The sequence below is a fragment of the Lolium perenne genome, chromosome 1, assembly GCF_019359855.2.
Source record: "Lolium perenne isolate Kyuss_39 chromosome 1, Kyuss_2.0, whole genome shotgun sequence".
Lineage (NCBI taxonomy): Eukaryota > Viridiplantae > Streptophyta > Magnoliopsida > Poales > Poaceae > Lolium > Lolium perenne.
In genome coordinates this window covers 208,834,926-208,852,926 of record NC_067244.2, presented here as the reverse complement: position 1 = coordinate 208,852,926, position 18,001 = coordinate 208,834,926, and the positions used below count along the sequence as shown (strand labels likewise).

Sequence of the window (18,001 nt, the reverse complement as noted above, 5' to 3'; positions counted from 1 at the left end):
CCGCGCCGGATTAAGCGTTTGGGGGACGTGTTTTGTTCGTGCCGCCTTTGGGGGACGTCGCTCCCCAGCCGCGTCCCCCAAACGCCTCCCCCAAACATTTAAAATACTTTTTTTTGGCTTTTTTATTTCAATTTCCACAAACTAATACATAATTTGGAACGTGGTTTACACGAAAACATAATTGGGAACGTGGTTTTCCACAAACTAATACATAGTTTGAACCGTCGTGGACACAAATATAAAATTTTGCAAAGAAACTAAACCTAACTAGGCCGTGCATCGAAGGTTTCCTGTGTTCGCTGCTAAGAAAGAACACTCGAGGGCACACCCAGTCACCTAAACTGAAAAATCCAGCGGGAGGATGGTGCCCTTGTTGGTTCTACCGATGAGGCGAACAGGCAGAAACCTCCGTGCACGTATTCGCTGCGAAGAAACAACACTCATTCAGTCGTCCTCCTCGTCGGTGCCGGCTGCCGTGGGAGTCCCTGTCGACGTGGTAGTCCCGGAGGTAGCGCCTCTCGTCGAAGACCTTGACGCTCATGTCCCTGTTGCCGAAGTAGGAGAACACGAGGATGAAGCCGGCTTCGAGGCTGTGGTGGCGCGCGAACTTCTCCCAGCCGATGTTGAGGTACATCTTGCCGCGCGCGTCGTAGATCGCCTTGACGATCCACCGGCAGTAGCCGCACGAATGCTCCCGCAGATGCATCGTGCGCGGGCGTACGCCGCCGACGTACTCGGCGAAGGAGTCCGGCAGCCTCTGGATGCCGCGCGGGTCGCCCTTGAGGACGTGGACGAACTCGAACAGGACGTCCGGCTCCACGTCCATCTCCGACGATGAAGACGACGGCGTGGGAGGCGACGGCGAGCGTTCAGCTATGCCGCGGCCACGACCACGACCACGACCACGGCCGCGGCCGCGAGGTCGGCCTCCGCCTCTACCAGACATAGCGTCGAGTCTTGTTGAGAGATGGTGGCGGCTAGGGTTTGGGATAGAGGCGCTAGGGTTTGTGTGTGAGAGGGACGATGAGAGGCGCCCCTTTTTATAGGCCGGAGGGAGGCGGAGGAGCGGTGGCGCTCATTAACGCCGGCACGCAGAGCTAGGCGCGACGGGACGCGTCGCTGCGCCCTCTGCGGAATCGCACCGCGCCGCGCGCCATCACTTCCGTCGCGAGGTAGGCGACGGTTAGGTTTAAATTAATTGTGCCGCTGACGGGTCGGCCCCGCCACTCCCCGCCTCGCTTTTCGTTGTGTCCGGCGTCCCCGGAGCGTCCCCTGTGGGACGGGGACGGGCTCGGGGCGCCGGACACCGTATAGGGGCGCGCCGGACAAAAAAGGGCTTTGGGGGACGCGGCTGGAACGCATTTTCTATCCGGCGCGCCCCAAATCCCTTTGGGGGACGGTTTGGGGGACGCGACTGGAGATGCTCTAAACAATTTATACACCATGTGTAGACAGTAGGCTAACGTAGTTTAAAACCCTAGCTCAGCAACTGCAGTGCAAGTGTTGGCGTGCAATGCATGGTTCAGAAAGCTGGGCTGCCGCTATCCAATACCAATCCACTTCGGCGCTCGCACTGCAGTTCAGCGTGTCCGTCGGTGTGTCACCCGCGCTTCCCGAGAAAAAGGCAATTATTCTATCTACTAGACGAACTGTAGCGCCCTGTCATTTCCAAGGCGAAAGCACGTTGGCGCCACTGCCGCTGCCGCTGCCAGCCATCCCTGCCGCGGCAGGGGGAGGCCAGGCCACACCCCGGGCCCCGATCGATTATTAGACAAACAAAAGGCAGCACTACGGCTCCATACTCCGGGCATCTCTCGTACGTCGTCGTCGTTAATTAAAAGGCGCTGGCGAATCCAGAGACGGATCAACGATCTAATCGGCCACATCTCTGGAGTGGAAAGAACATATGCCCGACGAGAACGCTACCCCATTTGCGTACCCAAAGGTCATTATAGCTAGGTTAAGATGATGGGAGAAAGGTCGCTGGCCTTCTGCTTTGGCTCTTATGCACATGCCCCGCCATCCAGCCATCATTAAGGGGAGGGCAATTTGTTTTGAACAAGCATGTACTGATTACTGAAGAAGGAAACAGGCAAAGCTGCAAATGTTTTTACTTCTTCTATTACATGCATTGCAATTAAGGATGACCTGAAAATTAAACTCTAGGAAATAAGTAGTGGTTGGATAATGCTACACCCGAAACAATATCGAACTCTATACACCATTGTCCGTCATAAGAGTAATACCATCTCTGCGGTGTGGGAGTCCTCTCCACCAAATGTGAGGTTTAGAAGGGATCTTGTTGGCCTCAATCTTGTACCATGAAATGCTTTAATTTGCTACAGTGATTATTCATGGTTCAACCAACACAAGGGGCCAACGAATTTCGAACCTCCATGAGAATAGTATATTTGCAGAGGACTCAAGGTATAGAGCATTGATTCAGCCATATGTGTTACTTGTAATAATAATAATAATAATAATAATAATAATAATAATAATAATAATAATAATAGTAATAAATGGAAAGTGAAGATACCATTTAAGACAAAAACAATATTTGCATAGTATTTTCGTAGAGGAGCAATCATCACCAAAGACAACCTCATAAAACACAATTGGCACAAAAGTATAAAGTGCGTATTTTTTCATGTGTAAATTTGTTAGATCTATATGGCCAGCCATACAAGTAGGTTCAACCTTGGTCCATCATGTAGTGTTGCTAATATATTTGACAACTAATGGGTGTGAACGTTTCCGTTATTTGGTTCTTTTGGATTTGTAGAAATGACAAGATTTTTTATGATAAAAATTCTTCTCTCATGCAGATTTTCTAGCAGTGCACAGGTTTACTCCGTTCATGGTTGTTTATACATCGTTTGAAGAATCGAGACCTATTTATAGAGGTATCTACACGGGTGGAGGACACGTCGAGAGATGCTTTTATCCAATATGGACAACAACGTGATCTACGGATTGGTTCTCTATCTCCATATGTATTTTACAATTTCACGAAGATTTTACTTGTATTTTGCCTTTTTTTCTTCTTTTTTTCTTTTTGGACATGTTGCGACTTTGTGCATCTTAGATATGCATAAGCTAGATGTAATGCTTAATTATTTCAAATAACAAAATGTTCTTCTTTACTAAAAATGTGATCGGGCTAGTAATGTATTTGTCTATATTCACGTCATTAACTACAGTGGCACACCATCATTTTGCCTATGATATTGCGCTAAGACACTGGCATTAGGATTTTCACGGAAACTTATACTATTTCCTCTGTTCTTAGATATAAGCCATATAGTTTTTTGAGAATTTTTTTTAATATAAGGTGTATTGGGTTGCCCCATTTGTATGAACATTATTTTTAGCGATTTGATTAGGTTTCGTTATGTTATGTGATACGTCTCTGACGTATCGATAATTTCTTATGTTCCATGCCACATTATTGATGATATCTACATGTTTTATACATACTTTATGTCATATTTATGCATTTTCCGGCACTAACCTATTAACGAGATGCCGAAGTGTCAGTTCCTGTTTTTTGTTGTTTTTGGTTTCAGAAATCCTAGTAAGGAAATATTCTCGGAATTGGACGAAATCAACGCCCAGAGTCTTAGAATTGGACGAAGCTTCCAGAACACCCGAGAGTCGCCAGAGGGGGGCCACAGGCCCACCAGATGATAGGCTGGCGCGGCCCAGGCCTTGGCCGCGCCGCCCTATTGTGTCGCCGTCTCGTCGACCCTCCGACTCCGCCTCTTCGCCTATATAAAGGTCCCTGACCTAAAACATCAATACGAAAAAGCCACGGTACGAGAAACCATCCAGAGCCGCCGCCATCGCGAAGCCAAGATCTGGGGGACAGGAGTCTCTGTTCCGGCACGCCGCCGGGACGGGGAAGTGCCCCCGGAAGGCTTCTCCATCGACACCGCTGCCATCTCCAACGCTATCTTCATCAACGCTGCTGTCTCCCATGAGGAGGGAGTAGTTCTCCATCGAGGCTAAGGGGCTGTACCGGTAGCTATGTGGTTAATCTCTCTCCCTATGTACTTCAATACAATAATCTCATGAGCTGCCTTACATGATTGAGATTCATATGATGATGCTTGTAATCTAGATGTCATTATGCTAGTCAAGTGGATTTTACTTATGTGATCTCCGGAGACTCCTTGTCCCACGTGTGTAAAGGTGACAGTGTGTGCACCGTGTGGGTCTCTTAGGCTATATTTCACAGAATACTTATTCACTGTTATGAATGGCATAGTAAAGTGCTTATTTATATCTCTTTATGATTGCAATGTGTTTTGTATCACAATTTATCTGTGTGCTATTCTAGTGATGTTATTAAAGTAGTCTATTTCTCCTGCACGGTGTAAAGGTGACAGTGTGTGCATCGTGTAGTACTTGGCGTAGGTTATGATTGCAATCTCTTGTAGATTATGAAGTTAACTATTGCTATGATAGTATTGATGTGATTTATTCCTCCTTTCGTAGCGTGAAGGTGACAGTGTGCATGCTATGTTAGTACTTGGTTTAGTTGTGTTGATCAGTCATGCACTCTAAGGTTATTTAAATATGAACATCGAATATTGTGGAGCTTGTTCACTCCGACATTGAGGGTTTGTGTAATCCTACACAGTTAGTGGTGTTCATCATCCAACAAGAGAGTGTAGAGTCTAGCATCTATTTATTTATTCTGTTATGTGATCAATGTTGAGAGTGTCCACTAGTGAAAGTATAATCCCTAGGCCTTGTTCCCAAATACTGAAATCGCTGCTTGTTTACTGTTCTACTGCATCTGTACTGTCCGCAATATTACCACCATCAACCACACGCCAGTCCTGGGCAGCAAAGCACTTTTCTGGCGCTGTTACTACTGCTCATATATATTCATACCACCTGTATTTCACTATCTCTTCACCGAACTAGTGCACCTATTAGGTGTGTTGGGGACACAAGAGACTTCTTGCTTTGTGGTTGCAGGGTTGCATGAGAGGGATATCTTTGACCTCTTCCTCCCTGAGTTCGATAAACCTTGGGTGATCCACTTAAGGGAAACTTGCTGCTGTTCTACATACTTCTGCTCTTGGAGGCCCAACACTGTCCACAAGAATAGAAGCACCCGTAGACATCAAGCACTTTTCTGGCGCCGTTGCCGGGGAGAAAAGGTAAAAGGTACTCACACTCCGGATCTCGGCTACTAAGCTATTTTCCGGCGCCGTTGTAAGTACTCGAAGCTATTTCCTTTAGATCCTGCAATTACATCTTTTTGTTTCTTGTTTACACTAGTTAGGCATAATGGAAAATAACAAAAATATGAGAGATCTCTATGAACTTTATCTTGAATTAGGACATGATGTGTTTGAAGAGAGAATTAAAAAACCCATGGAACTTTATATGCATGCTAATGGGAATGTTATTAATATGAATGCTTTGAACACTATTGTTGCTAATGCTATGGAAAATTCTAAGCGTGGGGAAGCTGGTTTTGATGAGCATGATCTTTTTAGTCCCCCAAGCATTGAGGAGAAAATTTTCTTTGATGATACTTTGCCTCCTATTTATGATGATTATAATGATAGTAGTCTTTTGGTGCCGTCTGTTATGGAGGATAAATTTGATTATGATTACAATATGCCTCCTATATTTGATGATGAGAATAATAATGATAGCTACTTTGTTGAATTTTCTCCCACAACAACTAATAAAATTGATTATGCTTATGTGGAGAGTAATAATTTTATGCATGAGACTCATGATAAGAATGCTTTATGTGATAGTTATATTGTTGAGTTTGCTCATGATGCTACTGGACATTATTATGAGAGAGGAGAATATGGGTGTAGAAATTTTCATGTTGCTAAAACACCTCTCTTTTTGCTGAAAATCTTGAAGCTGCACTTGTTTTATCTTTCTATGCTTGTTGCATTATGCTTCATGAATTTGTTGATTTACAAGATTCCTATGCATAGGAAGCATGTTAGACTTAAATGTGTTTTGAATTTGCCTCTTGATGCTCTCTTTTGCTTCAAATACTATTTCTTGCGAGTGCATCATTAAAACTGCTGAGCCCATCTTAATGGCTATAAAGAAAAAACTTCTTGGGAGATAACCCATGTGTTTATTTTACTACAGTACTTTTGTTTTATAGTTGAGTCTTGGAAGTTGTTACTACTGTAGCAACCTCTCCTTATATTTATTTTATTGCATTGTTGTGCCAAGTAAAGTCTTTGATAGTAAGGTTCATACTAGATTTGGATTACTGCACAGAAACAGATTTCTTGCTGTCACGAATCTGGGCCTAATTCTCTGTAGGTAACTCAGAAAATTATGCCAATTTACGTGAGTGATCCTCAGATATGTACGCAACTTTTATTCAATTTGAGCATTTTCATTTGAGCAAGTCTGGTGCCTCTTAGAAATTCGTCTTTACGGACTGTTCTGTTTTGACAGATTCTGCCTTTTATTTCGCATTGCTTCTTTTGCTATGTTGGATGGATTTCTTTGTTCCATTAACTTCCAGTAGCTTTAGGCAATGTCCAGAAGTGTTAATAATGATTGTGTCACCTCTGAACATGTGAGTTTTTGATTATGCACTAACCCTCTAATGAGTTGTTTCGAGTTTGGTGTGGAGGAAGTTTTCAAGGGTCAAGAGAGGAGGATGATACAATATGATCAAGAAGAGTGAAAGCTCTAAGCTTGGGGATGCCCCGGTGGTTCATCCCTGCATATTTCAAGAAGACTCAAGTGTCTAAGCTTGGGGATGCCCAAGGCATCCCCTTCTTCATCGACAAATTATCAGGTTCCTTCTCTTGAAACTATATTTTTATTCGGTCACATCTTATGTACTTTATTTGGAGCGTCTGTTTGTTTTTGTTTTTGTTTTTGTTTGAATAAATGCTTGTGTGGGAGAGAGACACGCTCCGCTGGTTCATATGAACACATGTGTTCTTAGCTTTTAATTTTCATGGCGAAGGTTGACACTGCTTCGTTAATTGTTATATGGTTGGAAACGGGAAATGCTACATGTAGTAATTGGTAAAATATCTTGGATAATGTGATACTTGGCAATTGTTGTGCTCATGTTTAAGCTCTTGCATCATATACTTTGCACCTATTAATGAATAAATACATAGAGCTTGCTAAAATTTGGTTTGCATAATTGGTCTCTCTAAGGTCTAGATAATTTCTAGTAAAGAGTTTGAACAACAGGGAAGACGGTGTAGAGTCTTATAATGTTTACAATATGTCTTTTATGTGAGTTTTGCTGCACCGGTTCATCCTTGTGTTTGTTTCAAATAACCTTGCTAGCCTAAACCTTGTATCGAGAGGGAATACTTCTCATGCATCCAAAATCCTTGAGCCAACCACTGTGCCATTTGTGTCCACCATACCTACCTACTACATGGTATTTCTCCGCCATTCCAAAGTAAATTGCTTGAGTGCTACCTTTAAAATTTCCATTCTCTACCTTTGCAATATATAGCTCATGGGATAAATAGCCTAAAAACTATTGTGGTATTGAATATGTACTTATGCACTTTATCTCTTATTAAGTTGCTTGTTGAGCGATAACCATGTTCCTGGGGACGCCATCAACTACTCTTTGTTGAATATCATGTGAGTTGCTATGCATGTCCGTCTTGTCTGAAGTAAGGGAGATTTACCGCTAGAATGGTTAGAGCATGCATAATGTTAGAGAAGAACATTGGGCCGCTAACTAAAGCCATGATCCATGGTGGAAGTTTCAGTTTTGGACAAATATCCTCAATCTCATATGAGAAAATTAATAATTGTTGAATGCTTAAGCATAAAAGAGGAGTCCATTATCTGTTGTCTATGTTGTCCCGATATGGATGTCTAAGTTGAGAATAATCAATAGCGAGAAATCCGATGCGAGCTTTCTCCTTAGACCTTTGTACAGGCGGCATAGAGGTACCCCTTTGTGACACTTGGTTAAAACATATGCATTGCAATGATAATCCAGGTAATCCGAGCTAATTAGGACAAGGTGCGGGCACTATTAGTATACTATGCATGAGGCTTGCAACTTGTAAGATATAATTTACATGATACATATGCTTTATTACTACCGTTGACAAAATTGTTTCTTGTTTTCAAAACCAAAGCTCTAGCACAAATATAGCAATCAATGCTTCCCTCTGCGAAGGGCCTTTCTTTTACTTTTATTGTTGAGTCAGTTCACCTATTTCTCTCCATCTCAAGAAGCAAACACTTGTGTGAACTGTGCATTGATTCCTACATACTTGCATATTGCACTTGTTATATTACTCTATGTTGACAATATCCATGAGATATTCATGTTACAAGTTGAAAGCAACCGCTGAAACTTAATCTTCCTTTGTGTTGCTTCAATACCTTTACTTTGATTTATTGCTTTATGAGTTAACTCTTATGCAAGACTTATTGATGCTTGTCTTGAAAGTACTATTCATGAAAAGTCTTTGCCATATGATTCATTTGTTTACTCATGTCATTCACCATTGTATTTGATCGCTGCATTCATTACATGTGCTTACAATAGTATGATCAAGATTATGATGGCATGTCACTCCAGAAATTATCTTTGTTATCGTTTACCTACTCGGGACGAGCAGGAACTAAGCTTGGGGATGCTGATACGTCTCCGACGTATCGATAATTTCTTATGTTCCATGCCACATTATTGATGATATCTACATGTTTTATGCATACTTTATGTCATATTTATGCATTTTCCGGCACTAACCTATTAACGAGATGCCGAAGTGCCAGTTCCTGTTTTCTGCTGTTTTTGGTTTCAGAAATCCTAGTAAGGAAATATTCTCGGAATTGGATGAAATCAACGCCCAGAGTCTTTGAATTGGACGAAGCTTCCAGAACACCCGAGAGTCACCAGATGATAGGCTGGCGCGGCCCAGGCCTTGGCCGCGCCGCCCTATTGTGTCGCCGCCTCGTCGACCCTCCGACTCCGCCTCTTCGCCTATATAAAGGTCCCTGACCTAAAACATCAATACGAAAAAGCCACGGTACGAGAAACCATCCAGAGCCGCCGCCATCGCGAAGCCAAGATCTGGGGGACAGGAGTCTCTGTTCCGGCACGCCGCCGGGACGGGGAAGTGCCCCCAGAAGGCTTCTCCATCGACACCGTTGCCATCTCCACCGCTATCTTCATCAACGCTGCTGTCTCCCATGAGGAGTGAGTAGTTCTCCATCGAGGCTAAGGGGCTGTACCGGTAGCTATGTGGTTAATCTCTCTCCCTATGTACTTCAATACAATAATCTCATGAGCTGCCTTACATGATTGAGATTCATATGATGATGCTTGTAATCTAGATGTCATTATGCTAGTCAAGTGGATTTTACTTATGTGATCTCCGGAGACTCCTTGTCCCACGTGTGTAAAGGTGACAGTGTGTGCACCGTGTGGGTCTCTTAGGCTATATTTCACAGAATACTTATTCACTGTTATGAATGGCATAGTGAAGTGTTTATTTATATCTCTTTATGATTGCAATGTGTTTTGTATCACAATTTATCTGTGTGCTACTCTAGTGATGTTATTAAAGTAATCTATTTCTCCTGCACGGTGTAAAGGTGACAGTGTGTGCATCGTGTAGTACTTGGCGTAGGTTATGATTGTAATCTCTTGTAGATTATGAAGTTAACTATTGCTATGATAGTATTGATGTGATTTATTCCTCCTTTCGTAGCGTGAAGGTGACAGTGTGCATGCTATGTTAGTACTTGGTTTAGTTGTGTTGATCTGTCGTGCACTCTAAGGTTATTTAAATATGAACATCGAATATTGTGGAGCTTGTTAACTCCGGCATTGAGGGTTCGTGTAATCCTACACAGTTAGTGGTGTTCATCATCCAACAAGAGAGTGTAGAGTCTAGCATCTATTTATTTATTCTGTTATGTGATCAATGTTGAGAGTGTCCACTAGTGAAAGTATAATCCCAAGGCCTTGTTCCCAAATACTGAAATCGCTGCTTGTTTACTGTTCTACTGCATCTGTACTGTCCGCAATATTACCACCATCAACCACACGCCAGTCCTGGGCAGCAAAGCACTTTTCTGGCGCTGTTACTACTGCTCATATATATTCATACCACATGTATTTCACTATCTCTTCGCCGAACTAGTGCACCTATTAGGTGTGTTGGGGACACAAGAGACTTCTTGCTTTGTGGTTGCAGGGTTGCATGAGAGGGATATCTTTGACCTCTTCCTCCCTGAGTTCGATAAACCTTGGGTGATCCACTTAAGGGAAACTTGCTGCTGTTCTACAAACCTCTGCTCTTGGAGGCCCAACACTGTCTACAAGAATAGAAGCACCCGTAGACATCATTATGCAAGGTCCTCAATTGCCTAGGGTTAAACCTAGCCAAACATGGTATAATTTTTCCTAAACGTGTGTTTTTTTATTTACGTGCCAGAAATTATATGGCTTATATCTAGAAACCGGAGGGGTAGTTTGAAACGTGATGTTTTCTTTTTGTACAGCTGAAAAGGTAGACATGATGGAATGCTAAATTGAAAGTCTATTTTCCTTTAGGTCTTTTATTTGCATGCTTGTATCCGTATGACCTCCGCTATGGTGAGGTACTTGGTGTGTGGGTGATCCCTGGGATCGAACCTTATATGTATGACTATGCTCCTTTATCGGAAAAAAAATTGTATGACTTGCTGGTGTTGAGGCTTTATTTATAAAGTTGGCTGATGCTTTATGTTTAAAAAGGTCTATTTCCTGGCGAGAGAGAAATTGACAACGGAAGAAACAAAGCACCTAAACCGTAAAAATTGAAAACCAGTACAGTCTATTCCATCACCTTTTTGCCCCTAAAAATACACTATGCTAGTACTAGTATAACGTACAATTACGAAACGCGTTCCTGCCGAAGATGCTTAGAGCTCAAGCTGTGTTGATCGACGTGAGGTGCATAATACTACGTGATTTCGATGTGACAACTGAGGTGCCATGCATGTCTGGTGTTCTTTCACCTCAAGAACAACAACAGAGAAGAATATACGCAGGCTTTCTTTCCTCTCTGGAACATAAAGGATGGAGCTCCGAGTTAAACTCCAGTTCTCCTTCCATGAGTGGTAATGATAACCCATACTCGTACACTTGAACCAGGGCAGCTTTATCCATGGCGGAAAAAGGCGATGCATCATATTTCTTGAGTAGGCATGCAGAATCAGAGACCAATAATATATCCGTGCATTGCATGCAGCACCGGGGCAATGCATGCAGGCTAGTAGAGCCTGGCCAACAAAGAAAGTGTACATTAGCAGCAGCAACAGTGCCCTTTTTAAACAAAGAGCAGTGGTTACTTTTTGGTGAGAAGCAGCAGTAGTCAGTGACGTGCATGGATTCCATCCACGCAACAAAGAAGCTGCTCCCAGCTGTTTATACTGGAGTGGTACTACATCAAATCAGATGCTGCGGAACCGAGGGCGCGCCATGGATAACCGACCCCAGGTAACATGGGCTTTTTACCCTACCCTGTCATTGTCCTGGGGAGAAGTGAAAGAAGCAGCTAGCTCTAGACCTCTGGTTGTTCATCAATGGCGTTTCCCCCCATGATTGCACACTGGCTGATAACGGGAGAATTGTTTAAATTAGTGCGTTGATCAAGGAGCAAAGATAGCCTACAGTAGGGCACAGATCATCAGCCCTAACAGATATTCTTAGGAGGATGCCAGTGAAAGGTTTAGCAGATTACAGACGGGCGGATCATGGTTTGTCCAGACTTTAGGAGGCTACTCCGTCTAAGGATGCAAGATCTAGAACCGTTAAACACCCCCACCATTAGTTTAATACGATTACATTGGAAAGGCTAACTATGCAAGCGATAAGGCTATCCATTCCACAGTCATATTCTACTGCTACAATACACATTGAAGCTTCATTTGGCTGTAGTTGTAGAATTTTTAGGTTACTGTGACAAAATAACATTTCGAACCTGAAAATAATTAATAAATGGAGCACCCTTTATTTTGCCGCCATGGGGGAGCTCGCGCATATGAAAGTCAATGGGATTACAGGGTTAAGCCAGCTTAATCTAGGATCAGAACAAATAAGGAGCTTCTACTACAGGTCTTTTAAAGGTGCATCTGTGCATGCTCTCCATAGCACCCAGTTGTGTCGAATATTGACAGCATTCCAGGAGTACACGAGAGGCATATATACCATGGCACCCTTTTCTTCATCGTCCTACCTCTAGTAGTACAATACATGTGGACCATATCATCATCTTCTTCTTCTGGACACTGATGTGCCCAGCAATCAAGCAATCATCTGTCCGTCTCACCCGACGAAGTCATGGAGCAAATGGCCACCGATCTCCTTGGTGAAGTGCCGGTCCTGTCCTCCAAACGAGGCCATGGCGTAGGCGTCGCTGACATCCTCCAGCCCGAAACGGTGTGCGAGGTTGAGCGGGAGCGCAGCTGGAAGGGGCTCGGCGATGTAGGCCCGGTTGTTGTTCTGGTGAAGGCCAAGGGTGAGGGAGACACCGCTGCTACTTCCAGCCCCGCCAACCCCTTCAACCTGCTGTGGGTGTGACATTGCAATGTTGTGGTGGTGGTGGTGATGAGCAGCCAGGCCGCTGTTGTATGCGAAGCTCACCTGTCCCGGCATGTCCTGGGTCATCGGGGACAGCTCGTTCTGGATGTGCCGGGAGGCGTGCGCGCTATGATTCCGTGTCATGCTGCTGCTTTGCCCTTTCTGCGAGTTTGAAGGATCAGATGGCGGCCTCCCGCTGCTGTCTGGGGAATGCTGGGTTTGCTGCCGCACACCGAGCTGACTCTTGTCAGTGGAGGAGTTCTTGTGCCCCTGCCGCATCTCCAGGTTGTGAATTTCTTCCACCATTGGCTTCCAGAGTCGAACCCTTGCATTGATAAACCAGTTTGAGACCTGCCGATGAAATCAAATGTTTTCAATGAAGGTCTATAACTTTACAAGTGTACAGGGTGCATGGCCGAATAATGTGTTAGAAGACATTGCAAGCAGCCGGCATGGCCTGATTGGCAAAATTGAACTCGAAACATAAAATGGTCGATCACTTGCCTGGTTCCTTGTTAAACCTGTCTGTTTAGCCAACATCTGCTTGTCGCTATCAGTTGGATACCTGGAGTAATAGCCTTTATAGGTTAGAAACTTCATAACCAAAAAAAGCTGGACTTTGTTTTGAAGTTACTTGTATCTAGTCATTTAGGAAACTATGACAAAAACCTAGTCTATTATGCCAATGCCTAGTGTACATCACAATGTAAACTCAGTAAACAGGCTTGTGATATACACAGGTGTACAAGTTTATACACTACTAAATATTTGAAAACACTTGTGAACTTCGTACTGAGTTAAATAAAAGGCTGTGTGCATCGATTGATGCAGAGGCCGGGGCGATGCTCCCATATCGAAAAAAAAACTAAATATTTGAAAAATAAAACAAGTAACAAGAACAATTTTACACTACAAAATAATCAATACAAAAGGTCGGTAGGCATGCATGCACCTTATATTATTTAACATGTATAGATAATTTGCAGAGCAGTCTCAATCAAATCAACCAGAATTGACCACCACTAGAAAAAGTAGCAGATATAGTGACATCGCTGTTTATGAGATTTGGTGCCCATCCTAAGTTAGATGCAAATGGAGCCTACTATTAAGTTGTTGTACAATCGTCACGAACTAAGTTTTCTCAAGTGGGTCTCCTGCTAGCTATCTAATTAATGGCGGTTGAAAGATCTTCGCATCAGACGGGGTATATTGAACCGACACTGATTTATGATATGGAAAGACTGTGTTCCCCCTCTTCTACAAATTCCATTTCTCCTGTTTGGTGCATGCACTAAAACAGTGGCGGCTAATAATCTGCAGTTTCAGTGGATGCCCACGAAAATAAGATTAGAAGCTTTTAATAAAGCAAACGATTTCCATCCATAGGTTTGCTTGCAACTATCCTAAGCATTTATCCCATGTCTGATCGGATCTGTGCATGATCCTCCCACACTAGCTAGAAGGAATCATGTTAATCGCACTTGCAGCATATCATAATGGCATGTCATGTCACTGCTACCCTATGGATAAAACATTCGCATTCGACAGTTGCAAGTACAGCATAGATACGGTGGTAACTTCAGAAAATTGCAGGTCCATATCAACAAACAAAATCAAATTTCTTATGATGTCATATACTTACGGGTGCAAGAAGTGCTCGAACAGCCAGGCTCGAAGAACCGACACGGCACGCTCAGGGAGCCCCCTCTGTGGTCGCCAGATGTTGTGCGGCTGGCTGAACGCATTGGCGTTGGTTCCCCTCAGAAGGGCGGCGCCGCCTCCCATGAGCCCGAAGTTCGCCATCTCTTCCTTGCCAAGGCCATCTTTCCCAGAGGCGGCCTTGCTGCTTGTGTTGCGCAGCTGGCTCTGTATCGTGCTCTTCAGATACTTGAAGTGCTTGGACATGGTCCGGAGAGCGATGGAAGCGAAGGGAGCGGCGTTGCTCAGCCCGGCGACCGTCTCAAATGAGGTGATCACCGCTTGAAGCTGCTGGTAGTATTGCTTGTAGCGCTTGCAAACCTACAAGGTTATTTGTAGTTGCATTAGAACACAGCAATAGGTAGGATTGTACACGCAATAAACACCTCAAATCTTGGTTAGAACTATATTTTTAGACTCTAGATCGAGTTTAGACACCACCAGATCATGTGTCACTTCCTAATGGAGGACCTAGCTAGAATTATAGTATGAACTACACAGAGTGAAGTCGTTTAACCGGTGGACTATATTTTTACGAAAAAAACGTGAACCTGCAGCTATATGGAAAGCATCTTACAGCTTTGCATGGATGGGAATAGAACCATACTGAAAGAGGACAAACTCTAGGAATCTTATAAAGTGGCAACTTGAAATTGTATATGAAATAAAATTAGAGAACCCTGTGGAATTCAGCTGTTCTAATTTCATGTTCATGAAGTACCAGTATGTGCAACTCTTTGATCATAGACCAAAGATCAAGTTGATGTTAGTTTACAGGTAAAAACCAAAAGAAAAGGAACTGTGCAACCTCAACAGTGCAACAATAAGTGAGGCATATAATAAGAAGATAAACATATCCAGAAGAGCAGATATGACGATCCATACGTATCACCCACCATCAAATCGGAAGCACAAGAAATAAGCTGTGGAAGCACAGTGAATAGATAGATTCACAGGCCGCATCCGGGCCATGATGTGACGATGAGGGGTTGGCCAGATTCTTCTCCACGGAGAAGAAATAATTACGACATGGAAAAAGGAAGCGAAATATGCAAGCTCGTGGATAAAAGAAACACATGAGATGGAGAGGCGAGCGAAATTATAGGGTATGATCGATAAGTAACTCACTTCTTCCATGAGCGAGATGAGCCTAGTCTTCCTCCACTGCTGCTCGGCGCCGGACACCGTGACCGCCTCGGCGGCAGCGCGGTCGCTGCTGTCCATCTCATGCCCGACGTCGCCGGCCGCGTCCATGGCGTCCAAGTCGAGCAACCCGTCGTCGGAGCAGCGGTCCAGCTGCGCGGGGCGGCCGCCGACGTCGCAGATCTCCTCGAGCAGCTTCTGCGCGGGGCCCAGGAACCTAGAGCGGTTGAGCACGGCCGCGTAGCCCGTGAAGGGCCCGTACGGCCCGGTGGCGACCCCGGCGCCGCCGAGGTGCCTCCGCGGCTGGGGCGGAGGGTTCGAGGATGAGGAGGAGAGCGAGAGCCCAAAGTTGTGGCTCGGGATCTGGGATCCTCCTGGCATGCCTTGCGGTAAAAGCTGGGCGTGGGCGTGCGCCAGCGTGGGGCTGTGCGGCGAGTAGGAGGAGGAGGAGGACGCGTAGGAGTAGAAGGGCGGCGGCCAGGAGCCGGGCGTGGGCGACGAGGATTCCGCCGGGTCCGGTGGGAACCGCAGCTTCTCGCGCCGGCTGTGCTGCGGCACGTGGTAGAGCTGCCCCGCCGCGGCCTGACCGAGCAGCAGCTGGTGCTGGTGCTGGTGCTGGTGCTGGTGCTGATGCTGGTGCTCGGCGCCGCCCCCGTACCCGCCAGCCGCCGACGACGACATGGCGGCGCGCGCGCGTCCACGCAGTTTACGTAGGCTGACGGGACGTAGCTGGGTTTGTAGACGCCCTGGAGAGAGTAAGCGCGCGCGCGGGAGGTGGCTGGGAGGGAGAGAGAGGAGAGGAGAGGAGAGGAGAGGAGAAAAAGACGGTGAGGGGAGGAGATCGAGGAGCGGCTCCGCACTTTGCGAGCGCCTGGGCGGAGGTTTTGCAGGGCGAGGGCAGTGGCACTGGCAGGAGCTCTCGCTTGGCGCGTTGGCTCGGCCGACCTGATCTGATGTCTCGCTGCTTTCTTTGCGCTCGCTTTTGTGCGTTTTTGGTGGTGGTGTTGGGTTGGGTTCGTGGTGCCTTTCTTTCCTTTCTGCAAAGGTAGTCTGAGGTGAACGACGAGGGGAGGAGAGAGCGACGGGAAATGGTGAGCAGTGAAAGGCAAAGGCAGAAAGGGAGTTGGTGCTGGTCTGGTCGTCTGAGGAAGACGAGGTGCATACATGAGCCGAGCGTGCGTGTGTGTGTGAGGGCTGCCAGGGGCGTGGGTTTTGTACTTCTGCGCCGGCCACCACGGTTAAGGGTGTGTTTGGTAGACCGGGGCAAGAGAGAATCACTATCTTCACTCGTACATGTTGCCCTTATACAAGCTCAGCTCAGATTTTATCCCTTGTTTGTTAGCCTGGATGTGGTGAAACAAGATGGACTGAGATGTTGTTTGGTGAAACAATCTGGACTGAGATTTTCTCCCACGTTTGTTTACAAAGAGGTCCTGGGACAGAAAAGGAAAAAGCAATCGGGTCCTTACATAGAAAAACAAAAAAGCAATCGGGTCCCTGTTCGTCGGCGCCGCTCACGTTCGCCAGCAGCACGCCACCGGAGCTCAGAGGCGACCCTGGCCGTCGTCCCTGGCCGTGCACGAGCTCGCACTCGACGAGCCGGAGAAGCCCGTCGTCCGGCGCAGGCGCAAGGGCGCGCTCCCGCCGCGCCGCGCCGTGGCCGTCATGTGCTCCCGCCGCGCCGCGCCGCACCGTGGCCGTCGTGTGCTTCCGCCGCGCCGCGCCGTGGTCGTCGGAGGGAGCTGCAGATCGATGGAGCTGCTAGGGATCGACGGAGCTGCGGGGGGATCTTGAGGGCGTGCGACGCGGAGGAGAGGGCGTGCGGCTCGGGGCTTCGCGATGGAAGGGAGTGGGGGTGACGGTTCGGCTCTGGAGTGGGACGAGCGGGGGTCTGTTTTCGGGGCGAGCTCGCCCGGGATGAGCAGCGAAGCTCGATTCGGGCTTCGCTCGTGGGCAGGGCGCTGGGGCCTTTTTCGTATCAGTTGGGCAGGGCGCTGGGGCAAGACCCGATCTAACAAACACCCAAATGTTGTATCAGGAGGGAATATCTGAGGAGGCCCGACCCACCAAACACACCCTAAGAGCATCTCCAGCCGCGTCCCCCAAAGTGTCCCCCAAACCACGCCGGATTGAGCGTTTGGGGGACGTGTTTTGTTCGTGCCGCCTTTGGGGGACGTCGCTCCCCAGCCGCGTCCCCCAAACGCCTCCCCCAAACATTTAAAATATTTTTTTGGCTTTTTTATTTCAATTTCCACAAACTAATAGATAATTTGGAACGTGGTTTACACGAAAACATAATTGGGAACGTGGTTTTCCACAAACTAATACATAGTTTGAACCGTCGTTGACACAAATATAAAATTTTGCAAAGAAACTAAACCTAACTAGGCCGTGCATCGAAGGTTTCCTGTGTTCGCTGCTAAGAAAGAACACTCGAGTGCACACCCAGTCACCTAAACTGGAAAATCCAGCTGATGACGGTGCCCTTGTTGGTTCTACCGAGGAAGAACAGACAGAGACCTCCGTGCACGTATTCGCTGCGAAGAAACAACACTAGTCGTCCTCCTCGTCGGTGCTGTCGCC

The 18,001-nt window shown here is 46.1% G+C and overlaps 1 protein-coding gene across 1 annotated transcript; it reads right to left on the bottom strand.

Moving 5' to 3' along the window:
- Positions 1-11,985: 11,985 nt before the first annotated feature.
- Positions 11,986-16,620, bottom strand: LOC127322387 (uncharacterized). The gene is made up of 4 exons (XM_051351152.1): positions 15,404-16,620; positions 14,220-14,596; positions 13,082-13,142; positions 11,986-12,928 (listed from the first exon to the last, which is right to left on the bottom strand). Exons 1-4 carry the CDS (start codon positions 16,097-16,099, stop codon positions 12,323-12,325), a joined length of 1,740 nt encoding a protein of 579 aa, XP_051207112.1. The 5' UTR covers positions 16,100-16,620; the 3' UTR covers positions 11,986-12,322.
- Between the last annotated feature and the right edge of the window lie 1,381 nt (positions 16,621-18,001).

Excerpts from the sequence above, each read along its gene's own strand:
- LOC127322387 (XM_051351152.1), bottom strand. The coding sequence starts at position 16,099 with ATGTCGTCGTCGGCGGCTGGCGGGTACGGGGGCGGCGCCGAGCACCAG. Across the intron at positions 13,143-14,219 it reads TTCGAGCACTTCTTGCACCC|GTATCCAACTGATAGCGACA; the intron begins GTAAGTATATGA and ends CTATTACTCCAG. Across the intron at positions 12,929-13,081 it reads CAGGTTTAACAAGGAACCAG|GTCTCAAACTGGTTTATCAA; the intron begins GCAAGTGATCGA and ends TTTCATCGGCAG.